At 44.3% G+C, this 23,502-nt stretch overlaps 1 protein-coding gene across 2 annotated transcripts in view; it reads left to right on the top strand.

Moving 5' to 3' along the window:
* The window catches only part of agap3 (ArfGAP with GTPase domain, ankyrin repeat and PH domain 3), a 77,102-nt gene that overhangs the window by 5,360 nt on the left and 48,240 nt on the right, over positions 1-23,502 (top strand). The window contains exon 1 of one of the 2 annotated variants that reach the window (XM_049748065.2): positions 18,127-22,334. The exons of the other annotated variant lie outside the window; for it this stretch is intronic. Coding sequence (XP_049604022.1) covers positions 22,226-22,334 — 109 coding nt within the window. The 5' untranslated portion in view covers positions 18,127-22,225. Of the gene's footprint in view, positions 1-18,126; positions 22,335-23,502 lie in introns of those variants that run through there. 2 annotated transcript variants of the gene reach the window in all.

Here is a 23,502-nt window from a genome sequence, read left to right as displayed (position 1 = left end):
GCTGATCGGCAGTTTGCATTGTGGTTACGATTAAAATGGCCGTACATGGAGCAACCCCCGAGATGCTCAATCACATTTCGACCCCACGCTTTTTTTTTTTCTTCAAAGTGTGCATCATCATCATCATCCTATCCTATGTCTGTTGGAAGTACTCATGTTTCCTGCCAGTGGGGTAGGGCTGCAAACAGATGGCCAAGCGACTAGCGAGGAAGGGGTTTTTGGATCGCAGTGAGTGAGCAACAGATGGAAAGTCACATATGCCTCCAAGTCCCTTCATCCTGCCAGCAGTCCCGTGACAAGCTGTGGCAAGATTCTGCCCAGGTTGCTTAGGGAGAATAGGACGGAGAATGAAGTCTCCGTTGAATAGTTATCTTAGGCCATTTTGTCTGCCGAGATTTGACACGAGATGAAGGGGCAAAACCAGTCCTCCGGTAATTGGGAAGACAAATCAAGCAGTTGTTCATATAACGGCAGCCTTCAAAATAAAAGCCAAACAAATAATACACGGACATAGGTGCCTTGTTAGGTCTATATTTTGAAATATATTTGGACTACCGTATTTTCCGGACTATAAGGTGCACCGGACTATAAGGCGCACCTTCAATGAATGGCCCATTTTAAAACTTTGTCCTTATATAAGGCGCACCGGACTATAAGGCGCACTATTAATGCATCATGTCATATTTTTAATCCCAATCAAATCATTCTCCCATTTTATCTTTTTTTATTTCAACTTCAGACGCAACAAATGACTTTATAATCACAAAATAATGATCCATAGTCTTTTTGATTCATGATTCATAGTCTTCAGCGGGCCACTTATGATTAATTTCATGACACAATGCTTCGGGGCAGTTTAAATTTAGGAATTCGGTCCATATATAAGGCGCACCGGACTATAAGGCGCACTGTCGGCTTCTGAGAAAATTTTTAGGTGCGCCTTATAGTCCGGAAAATACGTTATTTGGGATACATGATGTCACCCACAGAACAGGAAATCACCTTAAAAAAAAAAAAGTCTGGCTACTCACTGTACGATGAGCAGTGCAATCAATCATATCAAAATAAAATACCTTCAAAGACTGAGTAAAATTATTATTATTATTTGTTTTTATACAACCACGCTTGTCTCCGTGGCATATAATCAACGTAATACTTGTGTAACAGTGCTTGGAGAAGCAGTGATCTGGTTTTGGCTGTCTTCTTTTCCAAGACAATGTGTGGACTTTGTCTCCACTGGAAAGAAAAACAAAAACGGCTGATAGAAAAAGTGTGACCTGTTTATGCGCACGCTGGCTATAAGAGAGAAAGAAGTGTGTCACTGAGAGCACGCAGACTATTTAAAGGATGCCGGGCTGTGGAAATTCAATGTAATTCCTTAATAGCTTAGGGACAAGTCACATTTTTTCCCTTTCTCTCGCTTCAAGGACGTTTGTGAGCTTTAGCCTCTTCTTTCAGCTTGTTGTTCTGCAGTTTTTTTTTTTTTTTGTCAGGGTTAGTGTTAAACAGAAGTCTTATCACCAAGGTCCTACATTCCTTTTGGCAGTGTCATTATTTGGATGGTGTCCTGACATGCTTTTGTGGCCTTCTGCGTGTTACCTCAAACAACAAGCCAGCTGCTTTGACTATTGTTTTTTTTGTTTTTTTTAAAGCTATTTTTTTCCCAGTCATTTCTTTTTGTTTACTCCAAAGAGGGTTGTTTGATTCTCTGGGAATCAGTGCAACGGGACCCCCGTTGCTGTTTACAGTATACCCCCAGTTTCCTGCATGGATGAAGCAAAAGTTGTTCCACAGCTGAATCCCACTGGCCTTGACCCAGTCGTCGTATCATGTGATGGGGCTATGTGAACTGTATGTTCTACAGCCCCCTCAAGGACTGCCGTCGTCGCTCTTCCGCTTTGGTCGGAACATCTAAAACAGAGCCGGCCGGGAGATTTACATTCTCTGGCGCGCACTGCCTGAATGTTTAGCCGTATGTGGCTTCTACACCAATAAACCATATTAGGCAGGGTACACACTTAGTGATTTTAAACCCTTTTTTTTTTTAAGTGTAAGATGCCACAAACTGTAAGAATAAAAATTATTCTCAAGTATCCAAACGTGGCGTCCTTGATTTAAGCTAGCGGACAAGGACGACATCCGAGTATTCTGTTTATTTATCCGTATTTTCAATTGGAACAGGAATTGCGCCGATGACTTTTCACGAGAGTACTTAAGTACAGACGAGAACGCCAATTGAGCAACGGCGAGAAGAAAACGAAATAAAAAAGTCGGCTAACGTTTTTTTTTTTTTTTTCAATCACTGAGGAGAACCCACTTTTAACAAATTCTAAATAATGAACGACCCGGCGGCATTGTCGCATGGCTTATTTACAGAGCAACATTTGTTCATGATGCGACTGACTGTCGCGGTCCTCCAGGCGAACAGGCTCGCTCAGGGCCGAGTTCATGCCGTCATCTCTAATGGCAGCGCGTTTTGGATCTTCTCACAGAGGAGAAATGTGGCGGCAAAAAAAGAGCCTCGTCTTGGAACTCGAGTAAATACTCCACTGGAAGAATGATGACACCGTAGGACAGTGTGCCCATTCTGTCACTTAATATTCTCTTGCTGTAATATCCTGACATACGTGCTTTCGAGGTGACGACGTGCAAGTGTTGTAATTCATCAGATCGGGAAAAAGGTTCAAACCAAACATCATACTTTAATGTTAACAAATTTCTGTGAAGATACTCACACTACTAAATTGTAGCTTTTCACACATTTGGCTTGAAGAAACCCCCGTCCTCACAAAAAAAAAATGCCTCTCCGGATCTGGCATGCAGTCGGGCTTTGGCCAAATACAAATTGGCCGCTAATGTAGGCCCGAGCTCGTTGAAAGCCACATTGTGTCTCTTTATTCAACGCAACTCATCTTCCTGTGGTCTCCTCTCGTGCCAGTAAATAGAAGCCTACTTTCCAGTGCGCGGGCACCACTACTTTGAAAAGAAAATCCTTTTGGCTGTCACGCCGAAGCCTGAAATCTCGCTTTTTTTTTTTTCTCTCTCCCCGTATCGGGAGAGACGTAGGGTCATTGAGCAAAAAAGCTCTCGCGTGGGAAGCCCGCGGGACCTGTCCTTGTATCTGAAACGAGGATTCCATGTGGAGAGGCGTGGAAAAGGATTGTTAGGGGGTTTGAAGCTTCGCTGATGCAGATCTGCTTGGTGGACGGGTAGGCAGGGTGTTATGTAACACAAGTAGGTGGCGAGAGTAAGCTCTGTGTGGTGATTGTGCGTGTGTGAGTGTGTGTGTGTGTGTGTGTGCATGCAACGAGAGCTCCGTTTAAGGGTGGAGGGATGCTACGTTGATCTTATGGCGAAAGAATATAATAATTGAGTCTTTTTTTGATGCCTCCACAGAAATTTGGGTCTGAATCTGATGCATTTTTGACTGCATTCTGATTTTAGTGCCCTCGGGATCTTTAGGCCCAAGCTGCTGTTCTGGGTTTTGGTTTTGTTCTTGAGAAAGATCCAAACAAGTGTTTTCATTCTTTTAAAATTTTCGAAGACTAAAAATCATGTGGAGTCGGATTAATTGTTTTTATTCTGATGTTGCAGTTTATGTTCCTTAAACAAACCACAGTTTTGAAAGCAGCTCCAGACCTACAACCAAAATTGGAAAACTCAGTCGCCCCATAAATCTCACATTGGCTTTTTACAAAGACCACATTTGTTTTGGTGTTCAACAACAGCGACATTCAACTTTTTGTGTTCGCTAGCAGCTAGCTTTAGTAGCAATGTTGGAAGACATATTACTAGGTCGATTATTCTAGACTTGATGATTCTAATCAAAATCTATTTCTTTTACTAGATTCATTGAGTGTTAAAGACTTCATATGAGAGGAAAAATCACAAAGTATGTTCTCACTGCTGTCCACTTTGAACACCACACACATACGAAAATATCCGTTGTAGGCTACTAGCCGTTAGCTTATCCAGGAACATACATGTAGGGTAAAATTTTCGAGATGGCCGAGAATCGGTCCTTTGCTGACGTCGAGTGGAATGTGGGGCAATGCTCAAACTCACCCCAATTATCCTTTTGTGTACCTCACAATCTGAGATTCGAACCCAGAAACTCACAACTGTGAGTCAGACTTGCCAACCACTAGCACAGCTGCACAGTGATATATTTTTGTGGCATTTCTGGGCAAGCCATAACATCCATTTGCTGCAGCGTTGATAACGTTCAGGGTCACGGGTGACCGGAGCCCATCCCAGCTGACGGGTCAATAGCAAAGCACTTATAGAGACGCACAACCTTTCACGCTTGCATTCATAGCAAGTTGGTCTTCCCCGAGTTTAGAATGTCATCGTTTTGCCACGAAGGAAAATAAATCATCACTTCAACAATGACTGCTGCAGATGAAAGTGAAACTATAGGCGGAAAAATAATAAGGAAAAAAAAAGCAGATTTCTTCTATTCATCACATCATTTTTTGACAGGATGTGAAGCTCCTCGCCATATGGAGATGGTCTTCTCCCCGATGGCATTTTCGTGATGACTCAATGAATAATTCATAACATTTTATGAATATTATTCCCTCTCAGTTACCTTCATAAGTAGTCTGTCAAGTGTCAACAAAGAACACCATTGGGAGACCAACTGGAGTTTTCGACTAATTAAAAAAAAAAAAAAAAAAAGTGGATATCAAACTTGGGAATAGAAATAAATCATTGCTGTCCATTAGCAGCTGTGTTGGAATGCTTATTTTAAAACATTTTGGGATATTTGGGTAGGTTTTATATTTTACGTGTAATGTTTGACGAATACTAACTTGAGTTTCTCTCTTTTTTTTTTTTTCCTCCTCTCTCTCCCCTCTCTCTCTCTCCTGCCTGTGCCCCATCTTGATGAATTGCCATCATCACCTCACGGCCGCAGGTAAGCTCGACAAACACGCGCCTTTATGAACCCGCAGGCAGCCGCCGCATTTTTCCATCTGAGAGCCGTGTAGGTTTTAACTTGCGTGGCTCGACGGCCCCACCGCTCCACCGCGTCTTTCTGCTCTCTGCTTCTAATCGCCCGCTGTTACGTACATTACGACCGACCATCATCGTCCGTATTTCCTCTTTTGCGCCGAGGCTAATTTGTATCCAATCGAAGCACTTTCTACTTTCACTCAATTCGGCAACTTTAGCGATTTTTTTTTTCAAACATCAAAGTGTCCGACTGTAGAAGCGAAGCTTTTCTTTCCTCTTGCGGATTATAATAACAAGGAGTAATAATGTCTTACATTACAAAGTGTTCTGGAGCGTGGGCACATTTTACAGCTTCCGGAGAGCGTCCCAAATTACGGATGTCATCCCCCCCCCCTACTACCCAATTTGCCCAATCGGGCTGCTCGGGCTTCTCGCGCTGAGTCAGCCATGTGATAAATGAATTTGTAATTGGACCCCGCTGCATTGGCGGATCCCTGTACGGGATACAATCCGTAGCGTCGAATCCCGTCGAATTGTTTTCAGACCTGAATGGTGAGTAATGAATGCATCTGTCGTAAGCCATGACTGGCCACGGTTATTCATAGTCCCTCCTCAGCCACGTCAATAAAAACGTTGAAAAAAAAACGGGTTCACTACAGGCCACGGTTGCCAATAGTCAGTCACATCATGTCCAATTTTGTTTGTAGTTTTTCCAGCAGCTGCGTTTAGGGGGAAAATTGGCTCATTTACTTGAAGGCGAATCGTCTGATCAAAGCACAACGCGGCTCAGATGGCCTTTTAGGTGATTTTCAACGGTTTTTGTAAGATCAGGTGGTGTTATGGTGTGTAATCGGGCTAAGAAATGAAGGCGCATCATCTGACAATGGGAGACTTTTGTAATCCTCAGCTCTATTCCTTTTTTTTTTCAGTAATGACTGTTGAAGGCCATTAAAAAAAAAAAAAACACGACACTCTGCCATGTTGGCTTGGATCTATAGCTTTATATTCGCAGTAGGTAAGACTGAGGTCATTGATTGTGGACAACAAAACTGTCATCTTTTCTTCCTTCTCCCACTGCATTAAAATCGAGAAGTCCCCCAAAGTCGATCATGGAGCAAATCGTAAGCTCCAAAAAAATGTCGTCAACGAATCCACGCAAGGTCTCCGATTGCATTCCTCCTGTGCCACACGGCAGAGCCTTGGCTGGAGCATCCTCTTGAAAGGCTTCCAAAGCCTTGAGAAAATACTGCAACTCTTTCCATGCTAGGCTTTTAGCTTCCAAAGTATCACTGTGAAATTCGCTGTGATGTGCTTTCTTTCGTTGGCTTCATCCTTTTTTTACACTCATTCTCAATTACAGTCCTCTGGATGCAATAGCTTTTCTGAATACGTAGCAAAAATGCACGGACAGGCGAGGATTTTGTCTTTCCTTCGGCTGTAACGTCCTAGTAGAACTTGACTAAGCCACCGGATGTGTTGTCAGGAAGCAGTCATCACTCTCCTCCTAATCTATCTGCTCATCCCGCCGTTTTCTACCATCTGGAGAGGATGCCAGGGTCTGGCCCGGCGGCAGAATCAAACTGGTGCAGCGCCAGGCTCGGGCAAAAGGAAGGAAAATCCTGGAGGACGGGGGCGGGGGGGAAAAAAAAAAAAGGCCTTTTTGCAGTTCACGCTTGTCCGTCCTATGACCCGGCACACAGCAGGGTTGGACGAAGGCCGACAGTGCTGACGTAGGTCACCCCTGCCTCTCAACAAGACCACATCCAGCTCATTTGGCAGGCGCAACATGGCCGTGAGAACAAATCTCCTGAGCTTGGATTAGTCGCCGGAAGCATCAGTTAAGATGCCTCGCAAACAACCAAAGTCATTTCTCTTGTTTGGGGATAATAGCTGAACGCCCCTTTTGGAACGTTAGTCGATAATTTGCAGCGTCATAAACCCGATCGACTCTATTTAAAGCGCTTACGGTACATTTTCCGTGCAAGATTTCGGTTTGATTGGACTCCAGCTCACCTTGAGAGAGTACTAAACTAGACGTTGCCCTCTTTTCTCCAAGCAAATGAGCGCGCACCTTGTTTTAATACCTGGCTGTGAAAATAATGAGCCCAAAGACACACCGAGGCGGACGTCCGCGTGCTCGCTCTGCACTTTACTTTGTGTAGCCTGACACCGGCACCCTCTTTATCAACCCGGCTATTCTCGGCGCTCATAATGGCCGCCGCTGCAGATGCTGTTTAGCTTCGACCCTCTTGTCGTGGTGATTCAAGACCGTTTTGTTAATTGCCGCCATGAGTGAGAAGGTAGTGAAACCTCGCTCCGTGACTATCTTAGTTTTGCCCTTCGACCCCCCCCCAAAAAATATGTTACTGTGCCTCTGGTAAGATAGACGGAATGGAGACAAATCATTTTGGATCACTTTCTCCTGCCAATACATGTCATTATCTTCTTGCTCGTGGCTTTGCTTCCACCTTAGATGACCGCATACTGTAGCTGCAGAGACCTTTAGGAAGGATTGCCAAATGATTTTTTTCCCCTCTCTAAATTACTTCACGATGAGAAGCTCATCCCCGGCTTGGATGTATTTTCCGCCGCAGTAATGTGGGTCAACTCCAGCAGCTCGTCCAGACCGCTGTATTCGACCCCCCCCCCCTGACTTTTTATTTCATCCGCACCACGTCACACCACCGACGTTAGCGGCGAGAACACATGTCTGAGTGACACTGCAAATACAAAGTCAGCAAAGATGAGCCGAGAGCTTCTGGGTAAGACGGCATTGGGGGACGTCAAGCGAACCCGCATCAGATCAAGTGTCGGAGGGATTAGTGAAAAAAATGAGATTTTCACGGTGCCAAGCAAGACTCATTGTGGCTCTCTGATTTATGTGCACACATTCGCAGGGGGAAAACAGCAGTACGGGTTGTCAGTCTCTCGCCGCAAAAAAGTGAGGTTTTATCTTCTTCCGCCCCCCCCTCCCACCCCTCCATTTCTCCATCCTTCCATCCCTTCCCGGCTCTCCTTTCACTGGCGCTTGGCGCGGGTGAACGTGGGCGGCTGCGCCGAGCATGACAGCAGCGCTCTGTTGCGTTAACAGACGAGGAATAAAGCAACAGCCATGGAAACACAGGCCGGCTCCAATGAGATGTTCCTTTGTTGTTCCCGAGCATGTGTGGAGCTCGAGTTTGGTGATCTATTTGAAAGTTTTGTCGTTCACGTCCAGCAAACTGTGTTTCCGTCCGTCTCCCTGCCCTCCTGCTGCGATTCGTGCGGCGAGGGGCTCGGCGGCGGTGACACTGATGAGCCCGCTGTCGGCATCCAGCCGCGCCGCGCGCGTTCGCATTTGTGCGCCGTTGTGGTTGGCGGCACGCGGCTCGCCCCCTTCCTTTGACAGACGGCCGGGCGCTGGTGGATGCGACGGCAGCTGTGCTCAACTAAATGGCGCTTTCCTTTCTTGACAGCCAAAACAATAGACTTCTTCTCCAGAATCTCCCACCTTGCCCTATTTTTTACTTCATTGTTCTACTCGGTGCTTCACTGCCATGGAAGTCGGAGTTTGGAATACATTTATAGAGCGGGGAAAAAAAATAGTTGAGAATTTGGTAAACTGAGTGGAATTTATCAGAAATAGTCAAGACAAATGGAGCACATTACTTGGTTAGGGTAGTCAAGTTCACATTACTCAGAGATGAATCGATTGAGTTTTTATTTTAGTGCATTGTGGAATTTTGTTTCTGCCAGAGGATAACAAATAAGCCAGGAAAAGCTTCCCAGAACATCAAAACTTTAATTTAGTTGTGCAAATAGAGTTTAGATGGTGGCACTTAAGCTTGCTCGCATTTATCCAATGTTTTAATTCATTCAGATCACAGCCACATCTCAGTTACCAGGGTGTGCACACTTATGTAGCCACGTTATTTCAGCTGATATTTTTCCCCTCTCCAAAAAAATATCAGTGGAATTGCACAGCTCTCCATAGTAATGGTGGAAAACGTTTTGAAGTGATATTGCTCTCATTTTTTCTTATCTCGCAAAAGCCCTGCATTTGAGCAGGGGTGTGTAGACTTTTGATATCCACTTTAGATCGATTGCATTATGGCTGATGAGTGCTGTTACGCATACAAGCTTCAGGACACCGAGACGCTCGCGCTTAATGGAAGATAGTAAATGATTGTTTGAGTGCTCCTCTCGTGTCAGAATGTGCGCGACACGTTTTTTTCCCCAACAAATGTGCGACTGACACATCGTGGCAGTGCTCGGAAAGATCTCCCTGAAGTAAAAGTGAAGCTACTCGCCTGGTGTGATGGTTCCTCACGCTTCTTGACGCCTCGACGTAATTGGTTCCTCTTGTCAGAGCTCGCGACTTGTGCACTTTTATTTCCCCCGTCAAGCGACGCACTTTTGAACGCTCCCCTAAAAATCAGACCGGAAAACATTTGTCTTGACGCATCAAACAGCCACGCGAGGATTTCGCTGCGGGTTGCCTCGGCAACCGCTCTGCCTGGTGGAATGGACCGGGCGAGTGGGTGTGGAGCCGACGGGGGCTTTGTGGGCCGCGTGCGAGCGGAGGCAGCGGATCCTGACCCGCCGACCTGCCTCCATCTGTTGGGAAAGGAGCACCGGACCGGTCGCAACAATGTGCGACAGCGGGAGAGCACACGCTCCCGTGCTCTTTTGAGTAGGGCCGACGCCACAGCAGCTTGTGAAAAGATTACAGTCAGGGAGGAAGACAAAATAAAACAAAATGCTAAAATGACATTACTCCTGCTCATCTTAGATTTGAGCCATTTCAAAGCTCTGATATAACTGTGAAATCTTAAATCTCATTATGCTTGCTGGTATTTATGCTAATAGCATCTACTGCTAGCGGTAGTGTTGAGGTTTTATTCCAAAAAGTGTCATAAATAGGATTAAAAGCCACTGTAGCAATACATATGGTTGAAACTTTTTCAATTAAATGAAAATGTTGAAATTTATTGAAACAAAAATGACCAGGTGCTAAAGTCCTAATCTTTGCAACTCTGCTTACCGCAGGCCTGAGCGATATCTCCGCGGTTATGATATGATGCGCCGCCCTAACCAGCTCCATGGTCTTATCTTTCAAGTATTCTGCATTTTTACTTGGACGGCAAGCCTTTCAAGTTTTTCTGCCGCGATTTGTGGCCATCAAGCAAATGAGATGATCATGATGATTATGTTAAACTACGATATTAGCCAGCATCCTAAATTTCTTTAATCTTCTGCATTTTGACTCTTTCAAACTCTCCCACACCAATCATCTGGAATAACGCCGGTTCCACTTTGTGGCTCAAGGACACTTCGACGCAGTCAGTGAAGGGAGCCAGAGGTCAAACTGCTTTTTAGCTGACTGCCACTCTGCCTCCTGGGCCACATTTTGTCCCGATGCGACGGCTGGCTTTGGCTAGCCGGTAATCCTCGCGATTCGTCATTTGAAATCCCAGAAAATAGCCCAAGGGCCTGGGCTAGGTGAAAATAGATTCACCTTTTAAACTGTTGATACAAATGCTAGTTTGCAGGGCAACAGGACTCATAGTTGCAAATTCTCTGTTCGCGTGTGTATGGATCTAAAGTGTAGCCAACACCTGCGGGCCCGTGTTAAAGGTCAACTACCTTGTGGTTTTTGTGTGCACACGGCTCTTCCAAGGCAAGTTGTCAGACACGAAAATAAATCACGTTTGGATTGAGTTGCACGGAGTTGCAACTTTCTAACGGGCAAACCACTCATAAATTTACTGCTTCCCTTTGGCGACGAGTCGCTTCGGCCATTTTGTTCTTTACACCCAGCGAAAAAAGGCCGACGAGCAGAGAGAGAGAGATCCCACCGAGGATGCGGAGTGCGTGGGCCACTACCCCACTGATGAGCTTCTTATGTAATATCCGTCTTGCAGCCTCCTCTCCTCACGCACACGCGGGTTCCAGAAAGTCCATAGCGAATGCACTGTGGTATTTATTTGTTGCTTTCTTGTAAATAAGCACCTAGATTAAGATAAAAAAAACAACATATGGATTGTTTTTCCACGTCGTTTCACGAAGAAAATTTGCCCTACTTTAAGGATCTCCTGTATTAGCAGCCCTACTTAGAGTACCTGGAATGCATACAGACATGGCCCTATGATTGCAATGTAATTCTCCTGCACCAACGGCGACCCCTTCTGGCGGTATTCCGTTACTACAGGCTTAAACTTTACATTCATTTTGTTTCACTTCCCAAAAGTTTTACTTTCATGTTGTGATATTTTATCAAAATTACAAGAAGTAATTCAAGAATTTCAGCATACCATGCACACTATATTTTTGTGTGGCTGAAATCTGTTCTTTACAAATGATTGTACAGCAATCACATAATCCCGAATTTGCTCTGAGCGCGATACAGTAGATGGAGTATCGGTTGTGTTGACCTTGTCTTTATGTGGGTACACACACACACGGGGCTTATGTCTGAATTTGCTCAAATCCACTTTTAGTTTATCGTAGCGAGACGGCGCTCGCCGGTCGGCTAAAGTCAGATTAGCGCTTTGTTTACATTCTGCAGCTGCGGGCGCGTGCCATCGTGATTCCCTTATGTGTCAAGTTAGGAGGGCATCCTTATCAGGGGACATTTTAGTACACTAAACCCAAATCCATGCATGAATAGAAAAATGAATATAATGCATAAAACTGAATCATTTTTGCCTAATTTTAAGTGTTTCTAATATTTTGTGTTACCATGACTAAAATCATGCCACCGTTGCAAGCACAATAATAAAGTTGTGTACCACTGTGACAACTTATCTTTTACATTGGACATTATTAGCTTTAGCTGTGTCCATTGACTTTTAAGGCAGCAGAGGAATTTGTATGTGTGAGCTTTGTGCACGTCTCCAAGCTTCAGCTCCATAGCAGCGTGACTCATTGTTGACCCGTCAGGGTCGGTGGATGGCCGAGTGCCGGCCACCCATTTACATGTGAAGAGCGTAATTAACAATCCCTCTCCCTTTTTTTTTGTCACATGGAGCGAGAGTTTACTAGCGGTCATCTCCCCCGCAGCTCCTCCGCAATCCCAAAATCCGCGCTTGTCAAGGAAGCGGGAAGCCGGGGCCAAATCCCGAGAGCAGCCGCTTATCTGTCAAGTGATTCGTGAGCAAACATGTATTTATCTCTTTTACACCATACTACACGAGAAGTTAATGTGCCGTTGGAACAGCAGGAAATTACCATCCTGATATACAGTCCAGAGTCTCTCGACCGGCCTGACACATTACCAAATACCACAGGCCCCAAACATCATTGTTGACTTGATTATATCTTTTCAATATTACTGCTTTATCACACCACCATATTCATGTTGTAAACATTTCATTTTCTATAACAGTCAGGCTTTTGTTCATTTTCAATAGAGCTTGCCCAACCTGAAAATGAAGACCCCCCAAACCTCAGAACTGTGAGCCAGACATGCTAACCGCTAACACACAGTGTGCTTACATAATAAATGCTAACTCGTTATACCACTGGTGTCAAACTCAAGGCCCGGGGGCCAGATACGGCCCGCCACATCATTTTATGTGACAAATTGTGCATCAAATTTGTGTGTCATTCCTAGAATTGCAAATTGTCTTCACTTTGAATATCTTTCTTTTTTTTTAAATATTTGACCAGTTTTTACGCGTCTGATTTAAAAACGAGTTATTTGTCAGTTTGTTTTTGTAGCTTAGACTGAGGTGCTCATACATTTATTTGGCTTGACAATCATAATGGCCCTCCGAAAGAAGCTATGACGACAATGCGGCCCGCGAAAAAACTGAGTTTGACACCCCTGCTCTATACAAACTGAAATCGGAAAAAGAAACACGTCAAACTTGTCATTTGTTTTATGCCTTGCCGTGTTTGCATTGATTAGCTTGGATGTGTTTCACACTTTCCTGTCGGCGACTTGAAAAGCGAGTCTTTGCCAGGCTCCGCCGTCCCTGTTCCTGATGCCGTTTGATCATAAAAGGAAAAATCACATCGGATCACGTCAGAAGCCAAGTGGCTTGTTTCTCAACCGCAATTTTAAGGGGCTTTTTCGATTTTCCAATGCTAATGTCGGTTCATTCTTATTCAAAAACATCCCGGCCTGAAACGATCAAAAAAAGTAAGCGTTATAACCCCAAAACTCTTGCGTTGTATCTCACTGGTGTTGCTAATAAAATGGCCTCCAGTGGCTGTTTTCCTTTTTGGATTTCAAGTCCTACTTGTCATTCAAACCGTGTTCACTTTTTAAACGCACGACTACCATCTGTCCTTATTGTCATTCGTGTAATCTTTATCCGCCCGTCTGAGCCACTCTCGCCACACACGCAAAGTACACAAAGGAGGCTTCAGTGGCCAGAAAAAAAAAAAAGCGTGACGGACGTCTGCTGTCCCACAGCTGTCACTGTAGTGTCATCGCCCAGCCTGGACAAACACACCCACACACACACACACACACACTTGACCGAGAGTAAAACAGCCCTCAATTTGCAGTTTTACCTTTTTTGACCCCCCCTCCTCCCAACGCTGACCTTGCCTAAGCAGGAAACACATTTTGATTGTGTTTGTGTCAGGTCTCAGGTGGCGGCGCACCGGACTGTAGCACCTTTCAGCGGGTGCTGCCACACCTGCTGCAACTTCCTGACAGTCCACTGCAAATAGCGCATGACGGCATCCGAGTGGTTCGTGGCCACCTGACCCCAAACCCGAACCTCCAAAGATGAATGCATTCTCCAAAATGATTATTGAAGTCTAATTCTACTCTCCTCTAAATGATCAGGCTGTGTGTGGTTGCAGTTTTTTAGGGGGGTGGGTCTTCCCCTGCATTTCATCAATCTTGTCTTGTGTGCACGCAGTTATTCATCATGCAGGATTACGCAACAGAGGCTCACATAATAGAATCTTCTTCCCAGCTAGAAGGTTGTGGGTGCAGATGAGTGTGCGGCGCATCAGACCAGCTTTTGAAGTGGCATTTATCTGAAATGGTGTCGTTTTTAAAGAGTCAGTCCTTCCTCCAGGCGAAAAATGATGTGGTGTTCTGCAAGAGCGAGATGTGGAACGGAGGTTTGTCTAGGTCAGGGGTGCGCCATTAAAAGTCAAAGAGGTTCACTATGCCCCCTTCACACAGACTCTCCATTGGTGAAATTGAAGGTCAAAATCCCCCAAACTGGCACACGTTAAAAAAAAAAATCCAATTCCCCAAAAGGTCTCCAGAATACAAAGCTCCAAGATTTCTCACCACTTTCATCCGCCCAAAAATTGTTCTCTCCAAAATAACCGTACCAATTAACACAATCCAACAATAGCGATGCATTGCTGCTAATATATATATATATTTTTCTGCTTTCCAGTCGCTCCGGGATTCTTTTCTCGGCTCATTATGCCGCCTGTGGCATGTGGAGGCTCAAGAGAGTACGGACTATTCTCTACTCGCTGTTTGTTAGTGTTTGGCAGTGTAGTCGGGTGGATCAATGGCTACAAACTTTGCATGCGGAGATTGTGGCACTTAAAATCTCAATAGGGCTTCTAATGTTGAATAATAAAATTCAACATAGTCCGCATACTTACGCTTAAGTGAATTCTCTAATAAATTATAGACTGCACTCGCTGCTTTTTGCTTTTAGTCATTAAATGGCTATTAAGTTCAATTCAATGATTTTTTTTTTCTCTTCCAACGGGAGAGATACATTGCCCGTGGCGCAGGCAGTGATATGACATAAAATTGATCATTGTCAAATCCAGGTAGAGAAAAAAAAAAAAAAAAAGCCCCGCCACAGCTTTAGCCTCTAATCAACCGAGCGGACAGCTAAACAAAATCCCAGAACCATCTCCATCCAACATCAGGCTTGGATACATTCATATTCATGTGATGCGGTCGCCGTAGTAACGCAAACCGAGGCAACCTTGCACATTTAATTTGCCATTTCATGGTTTCTAATGAGGCTTTGCTTTCTGAATGCTCGTCTTTTTTGTACAAGACGCTGTCATTCCCAGCAAGTGCTTTAAAAGTCCACACGGAAGCTGATAAATGAAGCTGTCATGAAGGAAGATACAGACGCACGCCGCCCCTCCCCCTCCCCCACACGTTCATCGACTTAGCCGCAAATAAGCTCCTCCGATCGACTCGCTCTGATCGAGCGTACCGATGCTGCGGCGTGACCTTTTGTGCTGGGAACCAAGCATGATTATCATTTTCTTTTTCAAAATATATACTTATTTTAAGCCTGTGCCGTCTGCGGCGTGTTTACCCTTCTGCTGCCGCTCTTTATTTTTGCCGCATGCCAAATCACTCCCGCCTAATTTAGTCGATGCCATTTAGCGTGAAGCGAAGCTAAATGTCAGTCACCTGCGGAACTAATGCTCCAGCGAAGCTATTTCACACAGGACCAACATTTGTCAGACTCATCTGTCTCAAATAGGCCGGGGGGGGGACACACCACATGATTTGTCCCCTATTGAATTGTTGCAGCGCTGATTGAGTAACCCGACAGGAATTGGTGACTTTGTCCAAAATCACAGGCCACGTCCTGAGAAGGCCGTTTTTCGGCCGTGTGACATCACTTCCGGCATGACTCCATCGCAATTGCTGTTGAAATACACGTTAGGCCTGTCCAAATTGGTTTATGCAGTCCATTGAGGCTACCTGAGGAGGAACGAGAGAGGAAAGAGCCAGTCTGCTACCGTATTTTCCGCACTATAAGGCGCACCTAGAAACCTCCAATTTTCTCAAAAGCCGACAGTGTGCCTTATAATCAAGTGCGCCTTATGTATGGACCAATATTGAGCCACTATAGCAGGCGTGTCCAAAGTCCGGCCCGCGGGCCAAATGTATATATCTTATATATGGACAAAGTTTTAAAATGGGCCACTCATTGAAGGTGCGCCTTATAATCCGGTGCGCCTTATAGTGTGGAAAGTATGGTAATTGTCTTTTTAGAATTAGAAAACCACGTTCGGGCGGGTCGCATTGGGGCTGATGTCTTGCAGCCAAAAAATTCTTTGGATTTGTGTTTTCTGCGGACTTTTTTCCGTGGAGGAGATGGTTGGGGGGGGCGTTCTGCTGGCTTGGTTGTTGTCTCAGCATGAGCACAGGAGGAAATTACACTTGTGCCATAATGCCACGCTATTCTGGGCCCTTGGAAGAAACACAGACTGTTTACCAACAGCTTTGGTTGTCAGTCAATTTATAGCTTGTACGTGTCTACGTAATACATCAGCATGTACATCTATGTTTAAGTGAACAAAAATGTGTCATAAAACATTTGTTTGGTACCTGGAGAAGATTCACATGATAATAAAACAAAAATTGGACATACAAAATACATAACAGAAATATAATTAAGTGTTTTTTATCCCCACCTACTCATCTACAGCCATTCATTTCTAGTTGCATCCATATCTTGTTGATCTGATTGGCTCATAATGGATTTGATGGCTAATCTACTTTTTCTAAACCATTCGTTTTGACTGATTTCTATACATGTATAAAATATATTCACTTATTACCGGTGCGAAATGGAAAAATGGACAATGTTGCGCTAATGTTGTCATTAGGCAGAAGAATGAAGGTTGATTAAGATGCAGGTACCCTGATTGCTTCATGATGACGATAGCAAGATAAAAAATGCAAGCTAGCGTCCCTCCAAAGGCACATTGAGTTGCCTCGTGTATAAAATGTGCTAAAGCTGCCGTTCCTTGCTGAAAACTACTCAAAGTTTATAACCAAGGGGAAATAAACTTTCACGCGCATCAGCAGGCAGATCCAGCTTATTTGTTCATTAGCCAGTTAGCCATACGTTGCCGCTAGCGGTTAGCCGCCTACCTGTGCGACTATGAGATTGTTTTTTTGGTGACTACGTTTATTTTAACTCTCCACGTCTGTTTACAGCTGGACGGCGACAGAAAATAATAATGCTCCGCGCATCCAGATGGTGCGCGACATATTGCAGGTTGTTGTTGTTAGGGAATATAAAAATGGAGGTTGGCCAGTTGAATTTGGCTTGCCACATGAGCGGGAACATTAAAAAAAAAAAACACACATATGTTTAGCGGCAAGTCCATCAAGCTTCAAGCGGGTATGATTGATGAGAGCAATTAGCGGCATTTGAGGAGGGACATGGAGAGTTGTGGTGAGCGTTGAAGTTCGTTTTGATCTTAACGGCTGCTTTGAACCACCTTTTGACCTTATTGTGAACCCGGGATAATGCATTTTTATAGTATAGTATATAGCTACTACATAAAATTATTTCCTACCATTGTATGATACCAAGCGCTCGACAACACGGCTATTACGGGACATTATGGGTGTAACCGATGCGCTCGGAATCAAAGCAGGCCCGGGTTCTGCTTCCTCACGCTTTCTCTGTGTGGCGCTGCCAAAAATATCTTCGCTCTTGCTGCTTGCTTTGACATTATCACGACGATTAAACAAAGCAATAGCGCTTCAAAGCTGTCGCAGGTTTTAGATAGCGAGTCGCAGAAGGCGGCGCTCTAGAAGCGAGCGTAAATGAAAGTGGGGTACACGCAGACGATTTCTTTAAAATGAGGGCCCCCGCACACGACGAGAAAAAAAAGATGATAAAAAGAAAGCACACCACATCTATATCAGAAGTTAAGTTTCACAGACAATCACAGCTCTCTTTTTCGAAGTTTTGAGTTGCAGTACCAAGATTGACCTGTGAGAGGCAGTGTGGTACCACCTGCCACCAATGAAACAGAAAAATACAAATTCAATTGAGTAAATAGCGTCCTGGAGAACCACTCCAGCCTCCTCCACTTTTTTTCAGCTTTTCTGTCGGCGACTCCCCAGTGCTTTGCCACTTATCGAAATGCACGCCGCCCTTCCGTTTGGTTGCACCCAGGAAAATTGCCCCCCCATCCAGTTGCAATCATCGCGCTTGACCGGCTGCAGGTGCAAATCCATAATGTGCCGGCGCATTTAGGTTGTGTTCTCTCAGAGGAGTTGCCTTTTGCCTTCTCTGGATCTGTCAAACATGCTAATCAACTTCCTCCCCGTCCAAACACTCCATCACTGCCTCCAGCTCGCATTCATTTTAATGCATTGTCTCGCACGTACGTGCTATACAAACCGAATCGTAGAATCATTTGGATTGGCCTCGCCCCCCCCCCCCCCCCCCCCCCCCCCCCCAACCCACTCCCAGGCCTACCACAGATGTCCTGCAACCTATCATTTTCTCCGCAGTGGAATAACGGTGACGTATTCCCGTCGCTGGCGCAGCTGAATTTTAAAAAGCTCTCCTCGCCGACCGCCCACGCGCCAACGGCACTAGTGCGAGCGTGATTAACATAAACTTTGCCGGCTGTCTGCGGCCTTCTCCCTACTGCTGACTTATTCATTTGCAGACGTGAAATTGCTGTTGTTGCAGACAAAGGGCAGGGTGGAAATGGGCCGGGCTAGATTGATATCTTCTGGCAAATTGGCTGGTTATATGTAATTGTCTGGCGTGGGCGGGGGCAAATGTAATTCGCTTTTGTACATTTTCCTTTACGTGTGCTTGTGCAGATGGACTTGCAAATAAGTCCACATTAGTTCTCGCTGTGGAGAAAAAGAATTCTAATAATCATAGCCTTTTACTTAAATCTTGTTCTGATTCAATTTAGCCTTGGCAATAATAACATTCCCACACATGTATAAAAATTTTTTAAAATAAAACAGCCCTATTGTACTACTTTTGACTTCAGAGGTTCCACTTGATAAGTTTATTTATGCTACAGAGATTCGAGCGGTGGCAAATAAAATGTGAAAAGTCCCACACGGCTGCCTCCACTTCTAATTACGTGTCATAAATTATCCCTACGCTATAAATATTTAAAGCACATTTTGACATGTTGCTCATTTACGTTTCCCCCCAGCGAGTGCCTCAGTTGTGTCGCCATCACTCAGCAGGTATACATGCAACGCTGTCAAAAGCGTAAATGAAAGTAAATGAGTCATGTTTATGGGTTCAAACAAAAAATGTTCAATTACTTCCGTTGGCAAACAGTATGATTACGCAACAGCGCGCATAATTGGTTTTTTGATAGACGCGATATTGATCCCGCGTAGGTGTTGCGTGCGTGCTTCTGCTGCTAGCGTGTCACCCTTGACGTGTTTTAATGAGGGGGTTTCATGGGAAATTAGACTTGTGGTCTCCAGCCATATTATTAGGTACACTTTTCAGATTCACTGCGGCGTGCTGAAATTTGTTTGATTGGTCACAAAATTATGTTTTTACTGCAAACAATTCATTATAGTTCAACTATTTATGCCAGTGATTTATAGTGACAATAAGACTAATTCGATTCCCTACCACTAGATGGCGTATCCACTTTATTGGTTGGTGTTGCGCCATGACATTTTTTATGTACATGTGCCTTGGCTTGATAAAATCTGGCAATCATTAGGCACAGGAACATTAGGTTCCTTTGTCGCCTTTTTCTATGCGGAATTTGTAAAGCAAAAAACACAAATCATGGACTACAAAGACTTATAAAATAATTGCGGAATGAACAATTTCACGATTAGATTAATTTGCCACTGAATCATTGCTCTGTAATAAATAGAAAAGACATTTTAAGCGTCTCTCGAAGGATAATTAATAAGATCAAAGTTCTTGCTGTTCTTGTTGATCTGTTACTTTAAAAAAAAAAAAAAAAAAAAACATTGCGCTCATTAATTTGGAGCAAAACATTTTAGGGTGAAGTCTCCACCGACGAAAACAACAATAAACAGACATATGCAACTGAAAATTACAACCACATTGACTGTGCCAATCGACATTTTGTTTACGAGGGTGAATTTACTATTTTTTTCATATGCTCCAGCTCTTATATTGGAACTCATTAGATTGCCTATAACAATTCGAGCCAGGCCATTGGGAGTTGTCCGTTGTGATTGGAGGCCCGCCGGCTGCCTGTGACGGTCGTGCTGATGTCACACTCCGACTCTCGACGGCCCTCCCCGAACCGTTTTCCTTTGGTTTGTGGACCTGCAGACACATTGATTTCCTCTCTTGTGTTCGCGCGAGGCTAAATTGGAAGCGTGACAACAATAACAACGTAATAAGAGTGTGTTTTGTTGGTCCGACATTGCACCTAGCGAGTATCATTTGTTGCACCTATATAATGCAGGTGACGGATTTATTTGCTGGTTTTCTATTGACACAATAAACAACATTTTCATATATTTATTATTCATTAGACGACGTGTTCGTAGACTCATTGTATCACAGCTAGAATAAAATATTAACAATGGGAGCAACAACATACAGCCTTGAGATAGTACGTCTGACCCCACTTTTGAATTTTTCAAAATACTAGTCGTAATTCAGCCTATTTTTGTTTCCCTTCGACTTGAGAACTAAAATTGAGCGATGAATGATGTAGGCTGTATACATTTACTCAAGTAAATTCACAACAAGCAGCAGTTTGGCACATAGTGAACCAAGGCAAAATGGCCGCCCTTTGAAAAGAGCTGGATTTTGCCTCCGAATTCATATTACACAATATTAATTAGAATGCCATATTTCGACTAGTGGGGGCGCAAAGAAAATATCGTAAATACTTTTTTTGACTTGACATCCCCTTTTATGTCCACTAGCATAATGCTAATGTGAAACTCCATACATGGGCTAACAAATGTGGTTTTATAATACTTTAAACAATTAATACTTGAATGCAGCTAGCAATGCGCAAAGCCGAATTTTTTTCCACAATATTACAGAGTGCTATTGAGTACACAGCCACAATCTGAGAGCATATGGTGGAGTGCATTTTGGTCAAGGAGGAGAAGCGACACTTTGTGCTGGATGTGGTGACTGTCAAACACAGGAAGCCCATGCGTGATCACATTCAGCTCCATGACTCATGTTCTCGTAGTGCTCTCGATTACGTGGCTCGGGCACGTCACAAAAACAATCTGCCAGCCGTTTGTGGCACGTGGCGTCGGTCTATTTGTATCGGGGGCTGTCATGTGTGCAATTTGCTACAGCTCTTTATCGTGGATTGTATTGGATTTCGCAACGGCACGTAATGGACCGCATTGTAGAAGTCCATCGATTATTTGGAACTGATGGCTGGTTGTGGAGGAATGCAGGGAAATGCAGTTTGGCTGTTTTCAAATAGTTTGCCAACATGACGTCAGCGAGAGGAAGATAAGCTACTATAAATACAAATATTGACCTTGGTTGTCCCAAAGGTCACATTAAACTTCATTCTTTTCTGTTTTGTTTCACGTGTCATGGAGACAGATGTGAGAGCCTCAGCATTTGACAGCTTAGGCTTTGCAGTTTTTGTTAGCATTCCCTTTGGCCAAGGCTCGCTGGAGCAGTGTTGCGTAATTGCCGACTGGCAAGAAGTTTTTCTGTCCCTGACTGCAGTTTACTGCCAGTTTGAGGAGCTTTTAGGCTTCAAGCGGAAGATTATGATGCGCAACGACCTGAAGTCACGATGGCTAAAGCTTCATCACTCTCTGAGGTATCGGCTGAATTTGCGATTATTTTTTTTCCAGTATAAACTTTCCCTGGTTTTGTGCGAATGCCTAATTTAGTGAAGCAACAACTTGCTACGGATGAATTGTAATTGTACGAGCTGTTGGAGCAGTGTGACGGACCATAAAACCTTTCAGACTTACGTTAAATTGCCGTCGGGGACAGAAAATTGCCAGGCGGCAATTTTGCAATACTTCTCCGCACGACAGCATAGATAATATGTAGCACTTGGTGTTGTGAAGGCACCTCAGGGTCAGGTTGGCGAAACGGAAACAAAGGAGTGCATGAATGCACAATCACACTTTTAACGCGCATTGCGTGCATACTATCTCCACGTCAATTCAGGAAGCGTCAAATCAAAAAAACACGCTTGTCCTGTTTTTGCGAAAACCCGCCCAGCCGCTGTAAAGGTGCTCCCTGCTTACAAGGAGGTGCGGTGGGGGGGGGGGACATGTTTGCCTGCGGGACAGCAGAGGTGGACAAGAGAATCTCTGTTACCTGCTCTTTGTTTTGGAGGTGGGAGCTAGCTAGCAAGTAGCGCTACTCTCTCATTTTCTTCCTGGACTGGACCCAAACCAAGACGAGAAGAAGAGTGGATTAGCTTTAATCCTATCAGGCTTTCTCATGACGTGGGGCCCTTCTGAGTACACCTGCAGCGCCAAGGCCAAAACGGTCCATCCAACGTGGGCACCAGGATTTAAGAAGTACCATGCCGAAGCCAACGGATGACCCGGTTTTGTGGCTATGTTGATTATAGGTCAATTTAAATGTAGATTACGATGCTCTGCTTTGGGAGCCGAAGGCGAAATCGACACCAATGGAGTGAAAAGGACCCTTTGCTTGACGACGAGCCGTTCAACATTCCCAATCCCTACTACCTTGACTCAGGTAAATAAAAAAAAATATATATATATATTTGTTTGTCCACCCACCTTTGCCCGCATACGTCTGTGCTATTTGCAGCAAAACCCAAGACGACTTCCTGAACCCTCTCGGGAATGTTTTCGTCTGCTGATAACACGCAAAAGCATTTACCGTAGTAAAATTCATTCCTCGGTATCTCACAAATCAAATGATGACGTTGAAACGTCAATAACAAAAATCTGCGGAATGTTGTTTTGATGTTCGCACATGGTTCAACTGGATTTCCATTTAATCGCGGATAAGTCCCACAAAAACATCAGCAGCATGTTGCTCTCATGCAATTTGCGTCTGATTTACTCCGAGGATTTCCCCCAAAAACTTATTTGTGTGGGCAGTCACTGAATTTTTTTTTTTTTTTTTTAATGGGTTGACATCAACCCATATGGGGGTTCCTCGGTTTACAACATTGTTCTGTCTTATAATGGCTCGTTCTGTGTAAAATGAGTTTTAGAGGCGGCTGATTCCGATTTTTTTTTCTTTTACCATCTGCATTTGGTCATCGTTTTGAAAAAAAGCTAACATTTCAGTTAACTCACCAGTGATCCCATTAGCTTGTCTCTTTTAGGTCACAAGGGGGCAATGTTGTGCTCTAACCCGAATGCTGGCTTGACGCAAATGTTGCCTCTCTTACTACTATGCAGATTTTTTTTCCCCTTCCCTTCCATATTTATTGAATGTAATATTTCTTGATCTGGAAACAAGCAGTGCAGTGAAGAAAAGACAATTTCCTCCCCACCAAAAATAGCGACTTTGCTTCCCACGCAGTGTGTGGGCGATGTAGTGGCACCAACTATATGTGTGCATACATGTGCAGTTGTCAGCAAAAAAAAAAAAAAAAATCCTGCAGATATATGAAAGCTTGAGAACATTCCTGTGACTATATCGCCCTCTTCGCATTGTGTGTTTTTTGCATATAAGCAAAACATGGCGCCTTTTCATGGCTGCCGCAGATTTGTGGATTCCTGCACTGTGTGTGCAATCAGTTCCCATGTTTATCTTTTCATGTTTCCAAGAGTTGCTGGAGAAGAAGCAGTAGAGCAGCTCTGAGGAAAAAGCCACGGGGCCTTGTGAGTTCCACTCCTTGTTTTCCATGTGTTCCCGGGGGTTGCATGGCTCTGCTCGAAAGTTCAGA

This window comes from Syngnathus scovelli, chromosome 17 (genome assembly GCF_024217435.2).
Source record: "Syngnathus scovelli strain Florida chromosome 17, RoL_Ssco_1.2, whole genome shotgun sequence".
Classification (NCBI taxonomy): Eukaryota; Metazoa; Chordata; class Actinopteri; order Syngnathiformes; family Syngnathidae; genus Syngnathus; species Syngnathus scovelli.
This window is presented reverse-complemented; position numbering and strand designations above follow the sequence as displayed.